Consider the following 19,162-nt stretch of genomic DNA (forward strand, 5'->3'; position numbering starts at 1 on the left):
TTGGGTGAAAACTAAGTGCACCTGCATAAACATTAGATCTGTTCCATGAGAACCCACAGAAGAAAAATGTAAACAACCTGAACCTTAGCATATACACACAAATCCCCTTCTGCCCAATAAATGAAGTAAGAAAACCACCAGCCAATAGATGTTGCACATGAGGTCTGTGAAAAATGTATAAAATAAGTTATGTGAGTAAAGATTCAGCTTTTCCTGCACGAAGGAAATGGAACCTCACATGATTTATTCTGGTAAGAGTGCACTGCACAGCATGATGTCTATGTGAACATGTGAAGCCCAGGTTTTAATGCAGCTGCTGGTAGTGACAGCAGCAGTACAGACATGATGGCTCATCATAAGGGCTGAGATACTGCATGCAAAGGTAAATCCTCACCTTCTGTAAAAATAAAGGACCACCAGTCTTGTCTCTCTTAAGTATTGTGGTCAGTCTTGCTAAGAGTAAAATCCAGCAGATCATCATTTTCTTTCAACTACAATTAGTCCATACACAGAGATGGACGCAAGTTCAGCAAAACCATTTTGTATTGCATTTGGGGAATGAAAACCTGTTCTCTAAAGAGATATCCCAGCAGATTAGAGAGACCAGAGCTAAACTCTGCTATTTACTCCCAGAGAGAGAGCAGGCCAAACACACACAAAAAAATAGGTATTATCTAGTTCACTACGCAGGGAAAGTGTCAGAAGAGGAAACACAACTCCTTTAAAGAAATTTCAATGGCAAAAACATGAAAGAGGACAGGATTGATTTAATGCTTCCAGTCTGAATCCCAGATGAGGAATCAATTATCCTGCATCATTTAATCTCCTTATGCAGGTCATGACACAAACTAGAAATTAGAAGCATCGTGTCTAAAATGAAGAGCAGCTCTTAATGGTAGTTAGCATCAGCCTCAGATTTTTTAGAGGAAAACATAGGTAGGATTTGGGGAGCTCTCAAGAGTTGGCTCCACTGGATTTCTGCAGTCAGACCCTAACATTTAAAAGTGGGTTCGTCCTTGTTAACCTAATGGAGATGCAAAGCAGTTATAAGAAAAGAAAAGAAAAAAAAAAAAAAAGTAAAAACAAAAAAATATCCCTTTGGACAAACTCAAACCTACAAGAACATGACCTTCAGAAAATTTGCAAAAAAATTATTTACCTGCTATGTTTCAGACTATCCTCTGTCATGGCAACTTTCTCAGATAAACCAAGCTCCTACTGTTTTACTTGATTCAATGGAAATACCCTATGTTCTCTGACCAGGTACAACCCCTAGCTAAACCAACCTCTTTTTGGAACAAAAATTCCCAGGAGGAAGAAATGTGATGCAGTAGGAGCCTCCATCTGAATCCCCTCCAGGCTGGAAGAGATGATAACCAAGTTCTTGTCCCTATACAGCCTCCCACTGAGATTGTCAATTATATTTCTTGTGTGAAACTGTTGACATAATCAAGCACAGGCATGAAAACAGAAGCAGTATAGCTAAAGAAAGATCTTTATTTTGTCAGAGAGTTGTTTTTCCTATGAACCAGGAGAAAACTAGGACACAGAATGTAAGCGTTACGATTAACTTTCAAGAGAAGCTAAAATTATCCAGGATTATACAAATATAGCAGTTTTGATCTATTTCCTGTTATCAAAAACAATTCAGCATTGAAGACAAATTAAGGGGTTTGGGGTAGTTGTTTCAGTCTGTGTTTTGGGGTTTTTTGCAAAAACTCTATGATGAGGCCAATGTATTTTCAAGAAGTAAACTCAACATACCATTCTGAAAACTCTTTAACAAGCCTTGGAAGTATGAATTTAAATTTTGCCTTAAATTCCATATAGGAACTGTCCAAAGCAGCTCTAATCAAAGTCAAAACAGGAACTAGCCTTATTACTTGCAGTCCCTACAACAGTGGCTGCCAGTGCTCTTTCTACCAACTAACCAGATGCCAAAGGATCCAGGAAAGAAAATCTTTTTGCATTTCTCACATCCCTCTACATAATCCCACTCTCTCTGACATTTTCCCTGCTTTGTGTCTTTTCTCAGAATGCCTCAAAGCAGTGAGCCTTCCCAATCCTAGTGGTGCTCACCTGCATCTGAAACTAGATTTCTGGATCAAGGGATAGAACACCTTGTATCTAACAGCATAAAGGATGGGATGTGGGGAACACCTACAACAAAGGTAATTTAAGGGTTGACCTGTACAACCTATTTTTTACACCCAAGTACTCAGGAAACCAACTATGTATCACTGTCATTCAAGATACCACGAAGAAGAAATTCTGGCCGCAATTTGTTCAATATGTACTTAACACTGCAACTTTATGACTCTCTAACATATCGTACTCACCATAATACCAAAACACACTCTATGCTTGGGGTGTTCCTGGCAGCACAAGGACATGCTCTACAGAGGGGTCTGGACAGGCTGGACCAATGGGCTGAGTCCAACTGAATGAGGTTCAACCCCCAAGTGCTGAGTCACATCATCCCCAGGCAGTGCTACAGGCTGGGGCAGAGTGGCTGGAAAGCTGCCTGGAAGAAAAGGACCTGGGGATGCTGGTTTACAGCAGCTGAACATGAGCCAATGTATGTCCTGGTGGCCAAGAAGGCCCATGGCATCCTGGCCTGTATCAGCAGTAGTGTGGCCAGCAGGACAAGGGCAGTGATTGTCCCCCTGCACTCGGCACTGGTGAGGCTGCAGCTCAAACCCTGTGTCCAGTTTTGAGCCTCTCTTGAGAAGACACCGAAGTGCTGGAGTGCATCCAGAAAAGGGGATGAAGCTGCTCAAGGGTCTGGAGCACAGGTCTGATGGGGAGAGGCTGAGGGAGTTGGGAGTGTTTAGCCCAGAGAAAAGGAGGCAGAGGGGGGAAAACCTTTTCACTCTCTACAGCTGCCTGACAAGAGGTTATGAGCAAGGTGAGGGTAGGGCTTTTCTCCCAAGTAACAAGGCACAGGACAAAATGAAACATCCTCATGTACCAGGGGAGGTTTAATTTGGATTTTAGGAAAAATTTCTTCATGTAAAGAGTTGTAAAGCATTAGGAGAGGTGACCCAGGAATATGGTGGAGGAACCACTGAAACACCTGCAGGTATTCAAAGGACATTTAGCTGGGGCACTCGGACATGATTGAGTGGTGGACTTGGCAGTGCTGGGTTAACAGTTGGATTGGATGATCTTAAGGGTCTTTTCCAATATAAATGATTCTATAATTCTATGACATAAGTTACTGAAAAGATTTAAGATCAAATAAAGTGATTCATTCTGTTTGCCTTGTCAGTTTATCTCAAAAAAGAAAACTTTAAAAAACATTTCAGACTAAAGCACCATTCCTGAAGCTTTGCCAAAAGCTTTCTTGTGTCACTGCATTGCTTATCAAGAATTTTCAAATAAAATGTGCTCTGAAGGCTGCTTCTGTACCTACAGAAGGCAGCAACTCCCACTGTAATTGTTAGGTACTGGCTGTGAATGACAGGCTGCAGTTCTAAAAAACATCACCATATATTTTCCAAAATAACCACAAACCAACAAGAAATGTTTGAAGGCTATAGGATGCAGAAGGAAAGTGGTCTGTTTTGAACCCTCTCCCCATTTCAAGTGCCATGTTTTACAGATATGCAGTGAGGGTTTGTTTCTTCAGGGAGAATACATCTCACACTTCACACACAAGCCACCAAAATGTTCCTGAGTGCCACTGAAGTTCCAATATTCCTCCCCACTTCAGAGGACAGGGAGCTGCCTGCCTCTGGTGTCCTGCAGGTTGCTGGCTGGCTCCTGCTGGCACTGCAGCAGTTTGTTCTGTGGATTAACAAGCAAATGCAATTGAGGTTAAAACAGGCAGTGCTATTTCTACCTAAGAAAGCCTTTCATCTTCACAGGAGGACTTAATGGTAGCAAATAATAATCAAGTTGAAGTGACTTCTCAAATCTGCTGCTGAATCTGCACTTAAAAAAAAACATTTTCAGATCAACTTCAGAATTTAACACAGCTCTCAAACAAATTACTAAGAAAAACCATACTCTTCATTTGGCATAAACCTAAACACAACACCAAATAAGGCATCTTGGTCTTGCAGCTTTAACACTCTGCTGGCATTAACAAATAACTGTATGTTCACTGAAAGTTATTTTTATGAAATGCTTTAAAAATCCAAGCAGAAGATTATGCCTATGTACATTTCACAGCACTGACTATAAACTCCCATTTAATACAAAAGAAACAACTGGCCCTTACTGGAGTCACATATTTGCACTCCATTATTTAATCTTAACCTTTAATGAATTAGGTCAGTAACATGGGCAAATTTTATTCCATGCTTTTATGCTTTCATTCCCCAGCCAGATGTTTTGAGAATGTGCTAAACACTGCAAACAATGATCTAAAGCCCTCTCAGACCCAATGAAAGCCTCAGTTCTGCTCTTCCCAGCAGCACACACACACAGTATTTCCCCTTCAGTTGGTTGAGTACCTGCCAGTCCCCACATCTAGGCAAGACTGGCATAAAGATCAACTTCATATCCTGTTATCCTCCCTTGGCCTAGGCTGTAATTGTCTAGGTTCCCCACAGAGTCAACAGAGAAGGATTCTATTTGGTAAGGCAGCTATCTCAACACAAGATAAACACACATGCAGTGAGCTGCCCCAGGTGCCCAATGCTCTGGTGACTGTAGGGGAAATCAAGACAGCCAGCACAGAACATGCAACTACCCTTGGGCAAACTGAAGTCAGGCAAGCTTGATTTTTTTGTAAGTGATGAGAAAAAAATATCAACAGACAGAACCATGAGCAGTAAGAACCGCTAAATAGGTAGTGACTATTCATGATTTCTTCACAATAAAAGAATAAAGGCAGGAAATGAGCCTAAAACAGAAGGGAAGCATTTCCCTACACTATTTTACTGAAACTCACAGCATTAGAAGTTTTATTGGGTTCAAGAAAAGCAGATGGCATCACTGAGGAAAAAGACCTAAGGTTACTGAAAACAAAATACATGATTGCAATTCCTGTCACTTAGAACATTACCCACAGAATCTAAGATGCTGGAAGAAAACCAAAACAGAGCAGCCCTGCACTGCATACCCTCACAACTTTTCTTCTCCCCTCAATTGTCACTATTGACAGGCCTCTCTGCACACCCCTCTGCAGCCGAGCTGTTCAAGGAAGCAGTCCTCTAGTCCTCAGTTGCAACACTAGGTGGCAGGGAAACATCTAACACACCTACAGCACCGAGAGCCTGGAATGCAGTCTGCAGTAGTTAGGGGTTAGTGCAATGCAGCAATCTCACTTCCATACAACTGGATTTGTTGTGCATCCTTACATGGCTTTGGGCAATGATTTCCAAGTACAACGCTGTGTTCATAGACCCATATGTTAGTGATGTCAGGATAAATTCTGTCCCTGAGATACCTTGCCCTCTCATTTAAGAAACCATGGACATTTGTAAAATATCTCTTCTCCAGAAAGATCTTTCAACTGCAATTTTGTGTTTGAAATCCTAATGATCTCCACCTCTATAAAGACACAGCACCATAGCACTTACCTTAACACCTCTTTTTTTCCTAAAAATTCACTTTTTAATTGAAAATTTGTATCGCTTGTGTGCTACTTGTGAAAAATGCTGCAAAGGGACAATGAAACAAGTTCTGCTACTTACACAGCTGCAGACAAGTCCATGGAAACTGTTCTTCAGACCATACTGATCTTCCTGTCAGTATGCTCTCTTCTGCAAAGAGGAAAAACTTCAGACTTGTAACATTCTGCTCAAGATCCCCCTCAAGCTGTGAGAGAAAGGTATGAGCTCTTCTGATGAATGCCAAGTCCGAGTTTCAAAACATATGTGTCTGTACATTTAAAGGACACCACCTCTGCACTGCAGCACAACTTGCTGCTTTCCAAATTACAGATGTTTCCTAGAATGTTGCTGGCAGTAGAAGTGAAAGTCTGACATTTAACTCCTGCTTTGTTCACAAAATTTAATGAAAAATGCAGACAATTATTGGCGTGGGTGGTAACATTCTCCCTTTAGAAGGGCAAATCAGCACATGATAGTCATTTTTCTCATTCAGCTTTGTATCAGTTTCTCAGCCATATAGAGAGATGCTGATGCCTTGTACTACATCTTTTGAAAATCTGCAGGAAAAAAACCCAAGGTCAGCAAACTGCTTTTTAAGCAGTGACACTCAAGAAGGAAGGTCAAGAAATTAAGCCACAGACTACAAGTAATATGTAAGGTAGCTGCTGAAAGTGATCTTGGCACACAAACAAATCACAGAAAGTCACTGAACTGGATTTTGATTTTCATAATGAATGATAAATGGAAAGTTTGTTTCATTTCTGAAAAATAATTTAATACAAAACTTTAAAATACTGATGTGCAAGTCTTCGCTGTGTAAGAGGAGGAACATTTTCACACTTTAAAACAGTTTAAAACATTTGTACATAACAAACAGAAATTCTCTTTTATATAAACAAAGTGTTTCTCTGCCAACAGCAATTGTCAATTCCAAAGCACAGAATTAAGATGACAGGAGAACCAGACAGTCTAAGTCACTGCTATTTGTGTCCAAAAAAATTATGCCACTCTTTTCTTTCTACAGCTCATCATGCTTGTACGTGAATTCCCTTGCAGATATAAACCCGTCACTGTCTTCATCCTCTTTATCAAATATGTCTTCAACCAAAGCATCATGCTGGGTGTCATTTACCACTGCTCCATGCTTTTCAAATTCTTTCTTCAAGTAAATTTTCACCTGTTAGACAAAGGTGAGAGTGAACATTTTCAGACTCATGAAAGAGTTGATTTCTGCAGCATAACAGAGAGATGCTATGCTCAGGATGGTGGTATTAGATAACAGCATAATACTTGTCTAACTGATTCTGCAGTCTCTTTGAATGAAGGGTCTTTAGTGATACAAGTGACAGTAAAACTAGCAAAGCTGTTGCCATACCTTTATGGTATCTGACTCAAAAAATGAGTCAGGACAGCCTGTCTTCTGATGTCTATACAGTAAAGTAAAAATAGCTGGGCAGAAGTTATTAGCTACCAATTGGTCAGAGACAGCTTTCCCACATTCTAGCACCCTGATAACCCAGTACATGTAAACAGCCACTCCAGATATATACTCCACAATCTCAGTGTTTGCTTCTCCAATGGGAAATACATTAAAAGATTTTTAGATATCTCAAAATTTTTAAAGATGCAAGGATTTTTTAAGGATTTTAAACTCAAGGCAGGTTTTAAACACATCACTGGAACACCTACTTACATTAAGCTAGATAGTAATGGCAAGCAGTGTTTTCGACAACATCAGATTGCTTTTAATAAGTTTTTAAGATTTTACTATGGAGATCCCAAGTGTTCTGAATCACAGAGCCTTCTATAAAAATTGTAATACCAACATATTACATCTATTAAACAGATACCAGAAACAGATACAACAGATACTTGTATAAGAACCATGGGCCACATTTCAGGTCTGTTTTAGTCACTTCAGTCTCTGGGATTTGCTAGGGCTAATGCTTACATTCCTAATATGTAGACATTACACACCCAGACTTTCTGATACATACATATTATTAATTAGCCTTCTGAGTCTGGTAAACTGGTGCCAGACCCAAATCAAAAAGAACTCAGTGGTTTACACTAGCTTCTCATGGATCACTTTTGCTGAAAAAGCAGAAGTTTGAAAATGAGAGGCAAACAGATGGTGAATAATGCTGAATACATGTCCTTCACAACGAAATAGGATTGCCCTACAGCAGAAGAAATCCCAGTTTATTAATAAATCAGCAATTAAATCCAAAAAGCCCTGAAGTCTGGTTTTATTTCTAAGATGCTTTACTTTATCCAAGTCTTCCACAAGCGTGCAGCACATGAGTCACATGTCTGTCCTCAGCTTACCAAGGCTCCTTTTGAACCTCCAATCCAGAATTTTCACTAGGATACAAGGGTCAGACCAGTGTAGCATAGATTTTCCACTCTCTTTCCAGTGTGCATTCTTTTCCACTCTCCCATCCTGTTAAATTTGCTCACAAGAGAAGGATAACCCACTCACCTCTTGCTTGGATAGTTTCCAATCATCATTAAGATCCATCTCTTGGAATGACTCATGAGACCTTGGTCCATTTCTAATTTCTAGAAGGTCAATGTTGAAAATCAATGTGCTCTCAGGTGGAATTTTTCCTGCCCAAAATGGAGAAAAGTTAAAACCAACTATATTCAATGCCATACAATAGCCACATGCAACAGAGCAATGTTCCAGCAAGCCCAGTCATTTCAAAGCATCCTGCAGTTTGAACTAGCAAGGACAAGTATCTGAAACAGCGATGACACAACTGTGTCAGCCTGTAGTCTGAACTCTGAGCAGCCCCTACAGCATAAAAGCAAATTTAGATGCAACTGTTTCCTTGTGGAGTAGTAGGTGTTAATGCAAGCTCTTATTCAGCAATTACCATCACAAGTTTATCAAACAATGATCTTGAATCTTTTTTCTTTCCTGGCCAGAGCCAGATAAACTGGAAAACAGTAAAGGAGACTGTACAGTCAGACAGGCTACAGCCAAGACTAATTACAGGGCAGCAGGAAGGGAGAATTTAGTACGCTGGATATCCCAACAGTCCCCAAATTCCTCTCTACTGCCAGCTGATACCTTGTATCTGCTGTTCTGCCACTGGAAAAGCTCTCTTGCAGAAAAAGGCCAGGGATGCTGTTGGTCTCCCACAGCAGTCTCTGGACTCAGGGCACAAAGCACCGAGCTGTTTCCAAACACACAGCAGAAACCAAGTACCCAAACCTGATCACAAGGCCTGTGTTACCACAATATCATTTTTGATCTAGATGAAGAGACTGGTAACTTCCTAACAGTGCCACAGAGCACTCCCCAGCCACCACACCTCAAGGATATCAGTTCATCAGGCACTGGCTTTGACAGAGATGTGATATGCCCTCATGCTGATGGCTGAAGCTACTGTCAAAGACCTTTTAGCACATCACTTTGCTCCTTTATACAGAGACAGGTTGAACAGCACCAAATATATCCCTATATTGGACAGCAGCACCCCAAAAATTATTTCTGTGCCTTGAGAAGACAGGGAAAAATAATCCACATCTACCATTTTGGAGCTATGGTGTTAAATACACCCTGAGCTGCAGCAACAAACAGGCTTGAAGATTTCTGGGATGAAAAAATGTGCAGAATTTTCTGGAAATACAGGGCACGGTGCCCTGTTTAGAGTTTGAAACACAGGTAATTTTTTTGAGTGTTACAGAAAAAGGCATCTGACTCAAATGATGAGTCAGAAAGCAACCAAGGTGGGAGGCTAGTGAAATTATGTGCATTTGAAGGAAAGTATGAAGAAAATGAAATAATTTCATCTTCAAGGGTATCACTTGAAAACAGCAACATAATTATGCTCAAATACTTCAGTCTTCCTAAAGCAAGTAATTTCTTACAGCAGTTAGCAGTGTTTAGCTGTTTAACCTTCTTGCACCAAACACAGAGGTGAGGCTTGCAAGTCTTTGAAGAACAACTACAGTGCTTTACATATTAATCAAACAATTAGGCCTGTGATGACTACATGAGCACTGCAGCATTTCACATCTTTTTGTGAAAAAATTTACAGCTGAGCTCTGCATAAAGACTGAATGACAACCACAAAGTTCCCGTTCTCTACTAGAAACATGATTACTTCTAATACTGCATCTTGAACCATAAACCAGGGCTTCTAGAAAAATGTGTGTTGAACGGGTACATTTAATAAAGAAGAGTATGAAGTGTGCTGTAGGTATGAATAGTACCTGGCATGAGGTAATATGGAGCCCTAAGCCTGTGTGCAGCCCTACTTGCCAGAAGACACAGACATGCAAACAGTCCTCATTCCCAAAACAGTCTCATAGTGATGGGAGAGAACAGCAGCAGGATGGACTGTAGGCTCCTAGACATTTATCCTTCCTGCTTTGGAACCTTCCATTACCATAGGTCATTTGTTGCAACTCTTGTCATGGCGTAAATATTCACAATAACTGCTAAAAAAAGTTAACTAAAACAAATCCCATAAAGCAGAAGTAGAACCATTCAAGCTGTCACTTGCTTAACTGCATATTCCCAATCTGGCCTTTCTGTTAAAGGAATCTGGAAATATTTGAAAGGAAAAGCCCCCAACAGCCTCAGTAGTAGAGATGTTGAGATGTTTATATCTGTCTGCACAGCAATCAGTGCATTTTCAGCAGGTGACAACATGACTGCCCATGCACATCTTACTGTGGATAACAGGGACCACTGCCCAAACTGAAAATAGCTGTAAGAGGGAAAGCATTAATGTCCCTATATGGAGAAATAAACAGTGACTTCTTACTGTATCATCTAAGAACTGGCTGGGCAGCAGTACAGGAAGTTTCTTAGGGTTCTAAAAGAAACCTGAAAGCAGGAATGAATCTTGCAAATGCACATTCATGAAGTATTACCACAAAATCAGATCCAACAGCCAAAAAGCCAACTGTTACCTAAGCAACCACCTCCACTTGACTGTAAAAGAAGGGAGAAAAAAAACAAACTAAAAAACAAAAAGAAAAAGCAGGGCACTGAGCTTCTGCTGTGCTTCTGCTGAGCACAGCACTAACAGAAAAGACACTCAGAACATACAGCACAGCAGCTACCATCAGTTTCTGGGTTTTTTCCCCTGCATTTACAACACAGCCACTTGAAGGATATTACTGCAGGAAACAAATTTATGAGAAAGAGCACTTGACTCCCTCAATTTTTCTTCTTTAACAGAATCAACCTGGAAAGCTTGAAAGCTTGCTAACCTCTTAGACCAAGAATAACAGTAAAATACAGAAGTTAGAAACAATTAGAGCAAGGGGAGTGCTTCACATGTTTTACCTTTCCCTTCTTTTCCATAAGCAAGGGCTGGTGGAATGGTCAGCTTCCGTTTCTCTCCCACACACATGTCCTTCAACCCTCTGTCCCAGCCTTTGAGAGCTTCCCTTATGCCAAGTGTAAACCACATAGGTTGACCATTGTTGTGCTTGTGACTGGAAAAGAAAGGAATAAAAGACTTCATTTTTAAACACCAAGTTCCACAGAGGGCTGATGGAATATGCTCATAATGTAGATCTAGAGTTAAAAACACAGCACCACTCAGCACCTTGACACCTCCTAAATGAAAGGCCTACACTTTCAAAGTCCTTAAAACTTATGCTTTGCATGACAAGGTTCTTTGGGAAGTGGAAAGAAATAAAAAACATTTACCTTGTGTATTTATGACCACACTAACCAACCCAGATCTCCATCTCCCTGACCACCTACTTCCACTTGGAAACTGATCGGACTAGAAAAGGCATTTTCTTAAAAATTTACAGTCAAAGCCATTGTAAACAGCAAATCACAGACCAGCATGGTCATCATAGCAATATACATTTTAACATGCTCAGAAGCATCAGTCTCATCTCTTTCAAAAGAAGCCACTGGGGAAAATAAAAAAAACCAACAAAGCAACTACATAACAATCTAGAAAATACAGAAACAACTGCTTGCAAAACATTCAACTTCAGACTTGGGACACAGGACCTTTTTCTGATTTAACCAGATGGTACAACTCGGACTACTTTCACTCTACTAACAGACAAGAAATTTGAAAGCTCTATTTACTAGTCATGCAGGAGAGGTGTTTAAGAAGAAAACAGAACACTTACAGAAGTTAGTCAGCAGCAAAAACTTTAGTGTGTCACTAGAAGTCCTTTTAAAGAGGCAGGTTAACTACAAGAGAAAATTAGTGAGATTTTAGTTGAATCGTCTGCAAGAGCATAAACATGCAAAACTGTCTTCTTTCTTTTCTTTTTTTTTCATATACAAAAGTAGCCTTCAGGCAGCCTGCAGAGACTTGAACATTTTGCTGTCTCCCACTATTAACACTCCGTTGATGTTTTACAGGACATCCAGCATTAGCAAGTCGTTGCAGGCTCTTAGCAGACTCCCTCGAATTTCTGGCTCTTCCTCCTATTTGCATTTCTGTGGCTCTGGTATGTTGACTTGTCTGGTCGGGGGCAGGTAAAGAATAATGAAAAGCTGTCATTGTGCTGCCGCTAGTGGAAGGACGCATGTAACTTTGTTTTATTTTTTAACTAATAGCTTGCTTTGGAAACCAAAGAGAAATTTATGCGTAGCACAAGACCTATGAAACCGCTGAGATCACATACCAAAACCTGCACCTAAATCACAGAATCATAGAATGGTTTGACTGGAAGAGACCTTAAAGATCATCCAGTTCTAGCCCCTGTGCCATGAGCACACCTTCAACTAGACCAGGTTCTCATGGCCCCATCCAAGCTGGCCTTGAACACCTCCAGGAACGGGGTTGTCAGCAACTTCCCTGGGCAGCCTGTTCCAGTGTCTCACCATCCTCAGAGAAAAAACTTCTTTCTAATAACCTGATCTAAACCTGCTGTAAGTTTGAAGCCGTCCCCCCGCCTTGTTTTGTCACTACAGGCCCTTGCAAAAAGTCTCTCTCCATCTTTCTTCAGGTAGTGCAAAGCCACAGTTAGGTCACCTCAAACCCTCTTCTTTTCCAGGCTGAACAGTGCCAGTTCTCTCAGCCTTTCCACACAGGAGAGGTGCTCCATGCATAACATCCCAATCTTTTAAGAAATGCCACATGGCTCTACTTCCTACAGACTGACCAGAAAACAAACGCTAAGTAAGATTTATTTTATAACCTTGGGAAAAGAGAGTGGCCTTACTGTTGGTGTTCATCTTGTACAGCACTGTGAGACACTGCTTCACACTAAACTTGCTGAGAACAGGCAGCAGAGGGAGGGACCCCAATGACAAGTTTAGGCAGTGTTATTTAAGCTCTTTTATCCCAAAACAAATAAGGCATTCATGCATCGATTTTGGGCAGTTGGGGAGGGAGGAGTAAAAAAACCCAACCAAACAAAAAACCACTTTCCCCCTGACAAAATGCTCCTCACAGAGCTATATGGATTGTGGAGCCCTGTGAGAGGCCTGGATTTACGAAAGCATGACCTATATTAAAATAAATAAATGTGTACATATATATATATACATATATATATATATATATATATATATATATATATATATATATATATAGTTGGAGGGATGGAGCAGCACCTCTCCTATGAGGAAAGGCTGAAAGAACTGGGATTGTTCAGCCTGGTAAAGAGAAAGCTCCAGGGTGACCTAATTGTACCTTTCTAGTACCTCAAGGGAGCCTACAAGAAAGATGGAGAGAGACAATTTTTAAAAGGGCGTGTAGTGACAGGACAAGGGATGATGACTTTTAAAGTGAGAGCAGGCTCAGATAAGATATTCGAAAGAAGTTCTTTACTGTGAGGGTGGTAAGCCACTGGAACAGGCTGCCCAGGGAAGCTGTTGACAGCCCATTCCTGGGGGTGTTCAAGGCCAGGCTGGATGGGGCTCTGAGCAACCTGGGCAGCGTTCAAAGGCGCCTCGGGAGGGGCTGCTCTGAGCAACTTGATCTAGTGAAGGGTCAAGGAATCTTTAAGGTCACGTCCAGCTGTAGGCATTCTATAGATATATATACATATATACATATATATATATATATATACACACACATCTATAGATATACACACACACACACACGCACATATATATATATATTTCCCCACGCGAGCTCAGCCAGCAGCTCGCCCGGAGAAGACGCGCCGCTCACTTACGTCGAGTGAAACATGGACCCGTCCCTCTCCAAGAAGCCCTCGTAGTGAACGAGCATCAAGTCCCCCCACTTGGTCCTCCGGTGGCAGAGGAAAGGCTTGTGTAGCACCTCTACCTTCACGTCGGGCGCTGGGGGGATCAGCGCCGCGCCCGCGCAGCCCAGCGCCGCGCACAGCAGGGCAGAGCCGAGCAGCAGCAGCAGCCCCGCCGCCATCGCCGCCGCCTCGCCGCTCTCACCGCGCCGCCATCCCGCGCCCCGAGCCCGGCCGCTCCGTCCGACGTGGCAGCGGTGCGCACCGCTGCCAGCCCCGGCTCCCGACGGTCCGGCACCGGCGTCGCGCTCGCTGATTGGCTCTCCGCAAGGCGAGCTCAGGAGGACCTGTCGTCCATTGGGGCGGGCCCCTGTCCGTCTCGCCGCCCATCCAATCGGCAGGCCCGAACAGCCGAGGGGGGGTGGGCGGGCCGAGCGCTCCGGGAGCGCCGGCGAGCGGAGCAGCCCCGCGGAGCGCGCGCACAATAGAGCCGGCCGCTGCCGGCCGTCGATTGGGCGGCGGCCGCAGCGAGGGCGCGTTCCGATTGGCTGCGGGAGGCCACCTGCTCTGGGCATTCCGCGCCTGCCCCCCGCGCCCGCCTCTCACTCCCGCCGGTCACGCGGGCCGCGATTCACAGTGCGGGTTGCGCTGCCGTAGCGCCGCGGGGCCGTGCCGTGGCTGCGCGGCTGCGGCGCTCCCTGCGCTGGGAGCGTGGCGGCGGCGGCGGCGGGGGGCGGGCGCGGCGCGGGCCGGGCGGGGCGCGCGCCCCCCCGCGATGGCGCTCTGTGGCGGCGGCGCGGCGGAGCGCGGGCGGCGGCGGGCGGCGTGACCCCGCCGGGGGGCGGCCGCGCTGCATGGGGCCGGGGGCCGGCCGGCATGGAGGGGGTCCTGTACAAGTGGACCAACTACCTGAGCGGTGAGTGCCTGCCAGCGCTCAGCCTTTGCGGGACGGGCGCCGTCATCTTCTCCTATGTGTATTCATACAAGTACATTCGTGTATGTATTCGCTGTGCTTGCGGGGTGCGGGTCAGCGCTGCCCCTTGACCCCGCCATGCAGGGGAGCAGCCCCGGCGCTGCCTTAGTGGCACTGCCCGGCGTTTATCCCGGTGCCAGTGCCCGCCCGGGGCCGTGGGTTGGGGTTTGGGTAGTTGGGATCCTCTGGGACACGGCTCCAACAGCGAACTTCCCCGTTCTCCACACACCCCCGTGGAACTTCTATCGAGGCGACTCGGGGCATTCCCAGAGCTGGGAGAAAAACGTGTTGCCATTCAGTCCCACCTGGGGGATTCGGATGAAAAGGCATGCAGAAAACCAGAAAGACAAGGAAAAAGGTGGAGGGGGTTTGTCCGGCTAGCTCTAGGCCCAAATTTTAATTTTTCGGGTGTTCCCGTGCCAGGGAAGGCTGGATTGTCATGGCAGATTGGAAGCAACCGTGTGTGGCCAGAGTTTGCTCAGCAGAGGTTGAAGGTGGTGGGGTCAGAAGCCCCCTGTGTTCCCATGGGATGTCATCTTCGAGTCAGGTGGGGCAGAGGTGTGTGGTTTGGGGCTGTGGATGGGGTCTTGCCAGGTGCAAACCTCTCTGTGGTTTGTGGGAACAGTTTGGGAACTTGAAGGTCAGGGGGAAGTAACCACGACCACCCTGACATTGCCAGGTGCGAGTGTTGCTCAGCAGTGTGTGTGTGTGTGTGTGCAAGGGCTGCCGCCTTGCTTGACTTTCTCCCGAGAGGCTGGAACAGCTGCAGCGCTCTGGTTAGCTGGGAAAGTGGAGGAAATCAAAATTAAACAAAGAAAAAGCTGAAGCACAAGCGAGTGTTGAATTCATGTAGTAGGGATGGGGGGGCAGCAGTGGTGCACGAGGCTGGATTTATTTCTGTGCTGGAAGATGGCTGTGACGTTTCCCCTTTAGGCAATAGGTGTTCTGAGATGGGAATCAAAATTTGTCAGGTCTCAGTGAACAGACGTGGATTTTTTTTCTTTTGTTGTTAATTATTTGTGAATGCTCTTGAATTATGAAGTGGCAGTAACAGCAGCCATGCTTTTTCATGTGAATTGCAGAACTGTGGTAGTGATGTTAGTCCTTTCCCCATACTAACACTACATATGGTTCAGCTGATTGAAAGTTTTGCATGTTTTTCTTTGCATTGCTGAGATGCTGGGGTGTGTCTGGAACCCTTGTGCTTGGTTTCATGCCATGAGACCTGGGAATGTGAATATGTGTCTGTGGGAAACAATGCATGTTGTAGATAACTGACTGGCATTTGACACTTTAGAGCCTGTGTGTGCCTGTGGTAGGATCAGCTGGTCTTCTGTTTTGATGGCAAGATGAAGACTAAGAAGTATGCTGTTTTCATCAAAATTAAGTTTTCTTTTGCTAGCCACGTTGATAAGCACTTCCAGTCAAATGACCCTGCATGAAGAAGGATGATGCTTTGCAAACCTCAGTCAAGTGAATGCAGACTGAGGAAACTTTTCCTTGCATATGTAAGATTTGTACTGGCTGAAAACTAGGAGAGGTTTTGCTGTCAACACAGAAAAAATCTGTGATGGAAGATTGAAGCATCCTTCTGATTTCTTGGTTGAAACTTGACTCTTCCAGTAAGTGTCGTGGTCAAAGTCACTCTCTGCCTTTTGTTAGGTAGTAGAAGGCCCATGGTGTGTTTGAGAACAGTAAATTTGCTGTTCTGCAAGCTGTCTGTACATACCAGTGCTTTCTTTTGCTGCAAAATGAAGACTTCCTGCCCTGAAGCCATTAAGTTACAAATTTATGCAGAGATGCAAAAAAAAAAAAAAAAAAAAAATTCATTCTGGAATGTGGCAATCATTGTAGCAATAACAAAGAGCTGGAGAGTGAGAGACAGGAAAGCCTCCTTTTGGGGATTAAGGGAAGTAAGAAGGTTCAGCAGGTCATCCAGAACAGTATATCTGCCAGTATTTTGCCCCCAGTATACTTTTCCTGTTGCTCAAGGTTGATGAATCAGGTGCAGTACAGTGTAAACGATGCATGCAAAAAGTGGGGAAACTGTGTGTCATCCTTCTGTGTCGGTGTGTGCCTGTGCTAATAACACAGTGCTGATGTACCTCAGAATGAGGAGGACCCCTCACAGTCAGAGATAGAACAAGCATAAAACTGTAGAAAAGAACTGCTTTTCTGTCTTGCTGTGAGAGAGAAGCTGATGCAAGTTTGTTGGTAATTGAGTCTTTTCTGGGAATTTTGATTTCGTAATGTCTTATGTCATTGCCATCATGAGAGGTCAAGTCCACATCATCCCATTTCCTCCCAGCTCTTGGGCCCAGAGCTAGATCTGTGTTGCAAATTACATAGTTATTGGCAGCAGGAACGTTTCAGAAATAGGAAACAAGTTGGTTTTCTGTGGGTAAAGGGCAAAGAAAGCACACTCTGGTTGCCACCGATTGAAAGATCAGTTTGCCTTGCTGCTTAAACAAGTTATCTTGTTTGTAATAAATGCACTTGTTTGCTTTATATAGATTAGAAGAAATTAAATCAGTATTACCTGGCTTCTGCTTAGAGGTAGGTTTTTCCTCTGGTATCAATCCTGCACTCGCATTGTGGTTGCTGTATGCAGGGTTTCCAGTGCTAACTTGGAAATCTCTTGAGTTTAGAAAACTGAGATTTTTTAGACTTTTTCTGTCCCCTAATGCAATGGCCACCTGATAGTGATTTCTCAGTGTGTTACTTTTGTTTAAATTCAAGTGAAGTGTGCCAACTTTGGATCAGATATACAGTCACAAAGTTGTAGCCTATGAAAATGTTGGGATCTTGTGTTTGCAGCATGTGTCTTTTGATTGCTCTTGTCTAGGCTTCCCCCACTAAATTGGTTAAAACCTTAAGAGAGCAGGGAACTTTGCAAGCAGAATTATTGTCATATAAAGTGAGACAGCACTTTTTCTCTTGGGCAGATATACAATGCATCTGCAAACTTCAAATTATTAATCCTCAAAACCCAGAGCAGGGTGACTTAAATCATGCAGGCATGTTAGTTGGCCTCAGCTGAGCTTATAGTCAGAGCATGTAACATGATCTTAAAAAATGCCTAGATTTCATCCTTTGCCAAAAGTCTCTATCTGATGTTAGCTTTGCTCGGTGGGGGCTGGGGATGGGTGTGTAACTATTGTTTCAGTGCCTCTTACTGTAGTAAGCAGTAAAAGTGTCACCGTGTGCCCTCCCTGTAGCTCCTCGGTCTGTTGTGCTGCCACTGCCTGCAGTCCTGGCTGAGCACAAGCCATTCTGGTGTGGGCAGCATCAAAGGCAGATCCTGGCTGCAGTGTCTCAGCGTGACTGATCTCCAGCTGGGCAATGCTGCTGGCAGGATAGAGAAAGGACAGACCAAAGCTGAACTGCACGTGAAGGCTGCTCTTGGCTGCTTGGAAACTGCCTCCCATGGGACTCTCTGAATTTAACCTGCAGTGTGTGCTCTTTGTTGAGCATAACTTCTGGTTAATAAACAAATTGATTTAGTCTTTGGGGTTAGCCTTGTAAAAGGCATTGATGATTTTTTCTCATCAGGTTTATAGAATGAGTAAGCTATTGCTGGGAAGCAGCATGGAGTTGGGGAATACCTCCCTTCAATGGTGTGTGAGAACTTGGCACTTTTAAGTTGATTTTTTTCTTTCTGCTGAAATTCAGTTCAGTTTAGGTCTTCAGTGCAGGCACACACCCTACCTGGAATTGCTGACCACAGGCAGGATTGCTGCTAACTCTGGAAGAATGGTATGGATCAGCTCTTGGCTGTGGGGTTCAAAGGCAGCTTCATCATTCGATGAAAATGATGACTAATTCCACTGGCTTGTCTGGTATTTGTTAGGTGCTCCATAAAATGGCTTTGATCACTTTCCTTTACAAGACCAAGCTTTTCCTGATACTTGAATATTCACTTTCTTATTTGTGGTGAGTAATTCTTACCCCTAAGTAATTAATCTTCCTCAAGGCATGATAGATTCAGCTTCATGCCATCACCAGTGACGCTACATCATGCCACATACTTCAGATAGCTCTCCCCATCTACCTGTATGTAATCATCCCCTCTCAGTTAATTGTTGTACTTTGGATTCTTTTCAGTTTATCCCAAGATAAACAAAGAGCCATAACCAAGCAGTATATTTCAGCTTTCACATGAAACTTTAAATTGCTCTTGTCTCTAATGATTCAGATGTCCTTAATAAACTTGGGGGTAGAGCTCAAGAAAATGAGAAACAGCATTAGTTCTTGTATCTTGGATCTGGATGCACATGATATTGCTTAGAGCAAGTCTTTTTTTTGGGAGTTTAAGAAATCTGACCTTTTGGGATGAGAGACACATATCCTTCCAGCTGATATCAGGCTCTAGAAATAAGCTCCTCTGCTTCCAGATGTAGAGGAATTAATCAAAAACTTCACACTTAGAAAAAGACTTGGTTCTAAAAAGCCTTTTATGATCTCCCCC

General features: G+C 43.5%; 2 protein-coding genes across 3 annotated transcripts in view; one reads left to right on the forward strand and one right to left on the reverse strand.

The window, feature by feature from the left end:
* Window positions 1-1,477: 1,477 nt before the first annotated feature.
* FKBP14 (FKBP prolyl isomerase 14) lies at window positions 1,478-14,035 on the reverse strand. Of its 2 annotated transcripts, XR_013181694.1 has the most exons (5): window positions 13,692-14,035; window positions 10,873-11,024; window positions 8,047-8,174; window positions 5,646-6,741; window positions 1,478-3,789 (listed from the first exon to the last, which is right to left on the reverse strand). XR_013181694.1 is itself a non-coding variant. In XM_054642772.2 (4 exons), the coding sequence occupies exons 1-4, from the start codon at window positions 13,901-13,903 to the stop codon at window positions 6,583-6,585; spliced, it is 651 nt and encodes a 216-aa protein (XP_054498747.2). In that variant the 5' UTR covers window positions 13,904-14,035; the 3' UTR covers window positions 1,478-6,582. The 2 variants fall into 2 exon arrangements, 1 of the variants encoding a protein (XP_054498747.2); XM_054642772.2 differs by having other exon boundaries at window positions 1,478-6,741.
* A 440-nt stretch (window positions 14,036-14,475) lies between these two features.
* Window positions 14,476-19,162, forward strand: part of PLEKHA8 (pleckstrin homology domain containing A8) — a 31,251-nt gene continuing 26,564 nt past the window's right edge. Inside the window, exon 1 of the mRNA XM_054630285.2 lies at window positions 14,476-14,637. Coding sequence (XP_054486260.2) covers window positions 14,598-14,637 — 40 coding nt within the window. The 5' untranslated portion in view covers window positions 14,476-14,597. The remainder of the gene's footprint in view (window positions 14,638-19,162) is intronic.

The sequence above is a fragment of the Agelaius phoeniceus genome, chromosome 1 (assembly GCF_051311805.1).
Source record: "Agelaius phoeniceus isolate bAgePho1 chromosome 1, bAgePho1.hap1, whole genome shotgun sequence".
In the NCBI taxonomy this organism is placed as follows: domain Eukaryota; kingdom Metazoa; phylum Chordata; class Aves; order Passeriformes; family Icteridae; genus Agelaius; species Agelaius phoeniceus.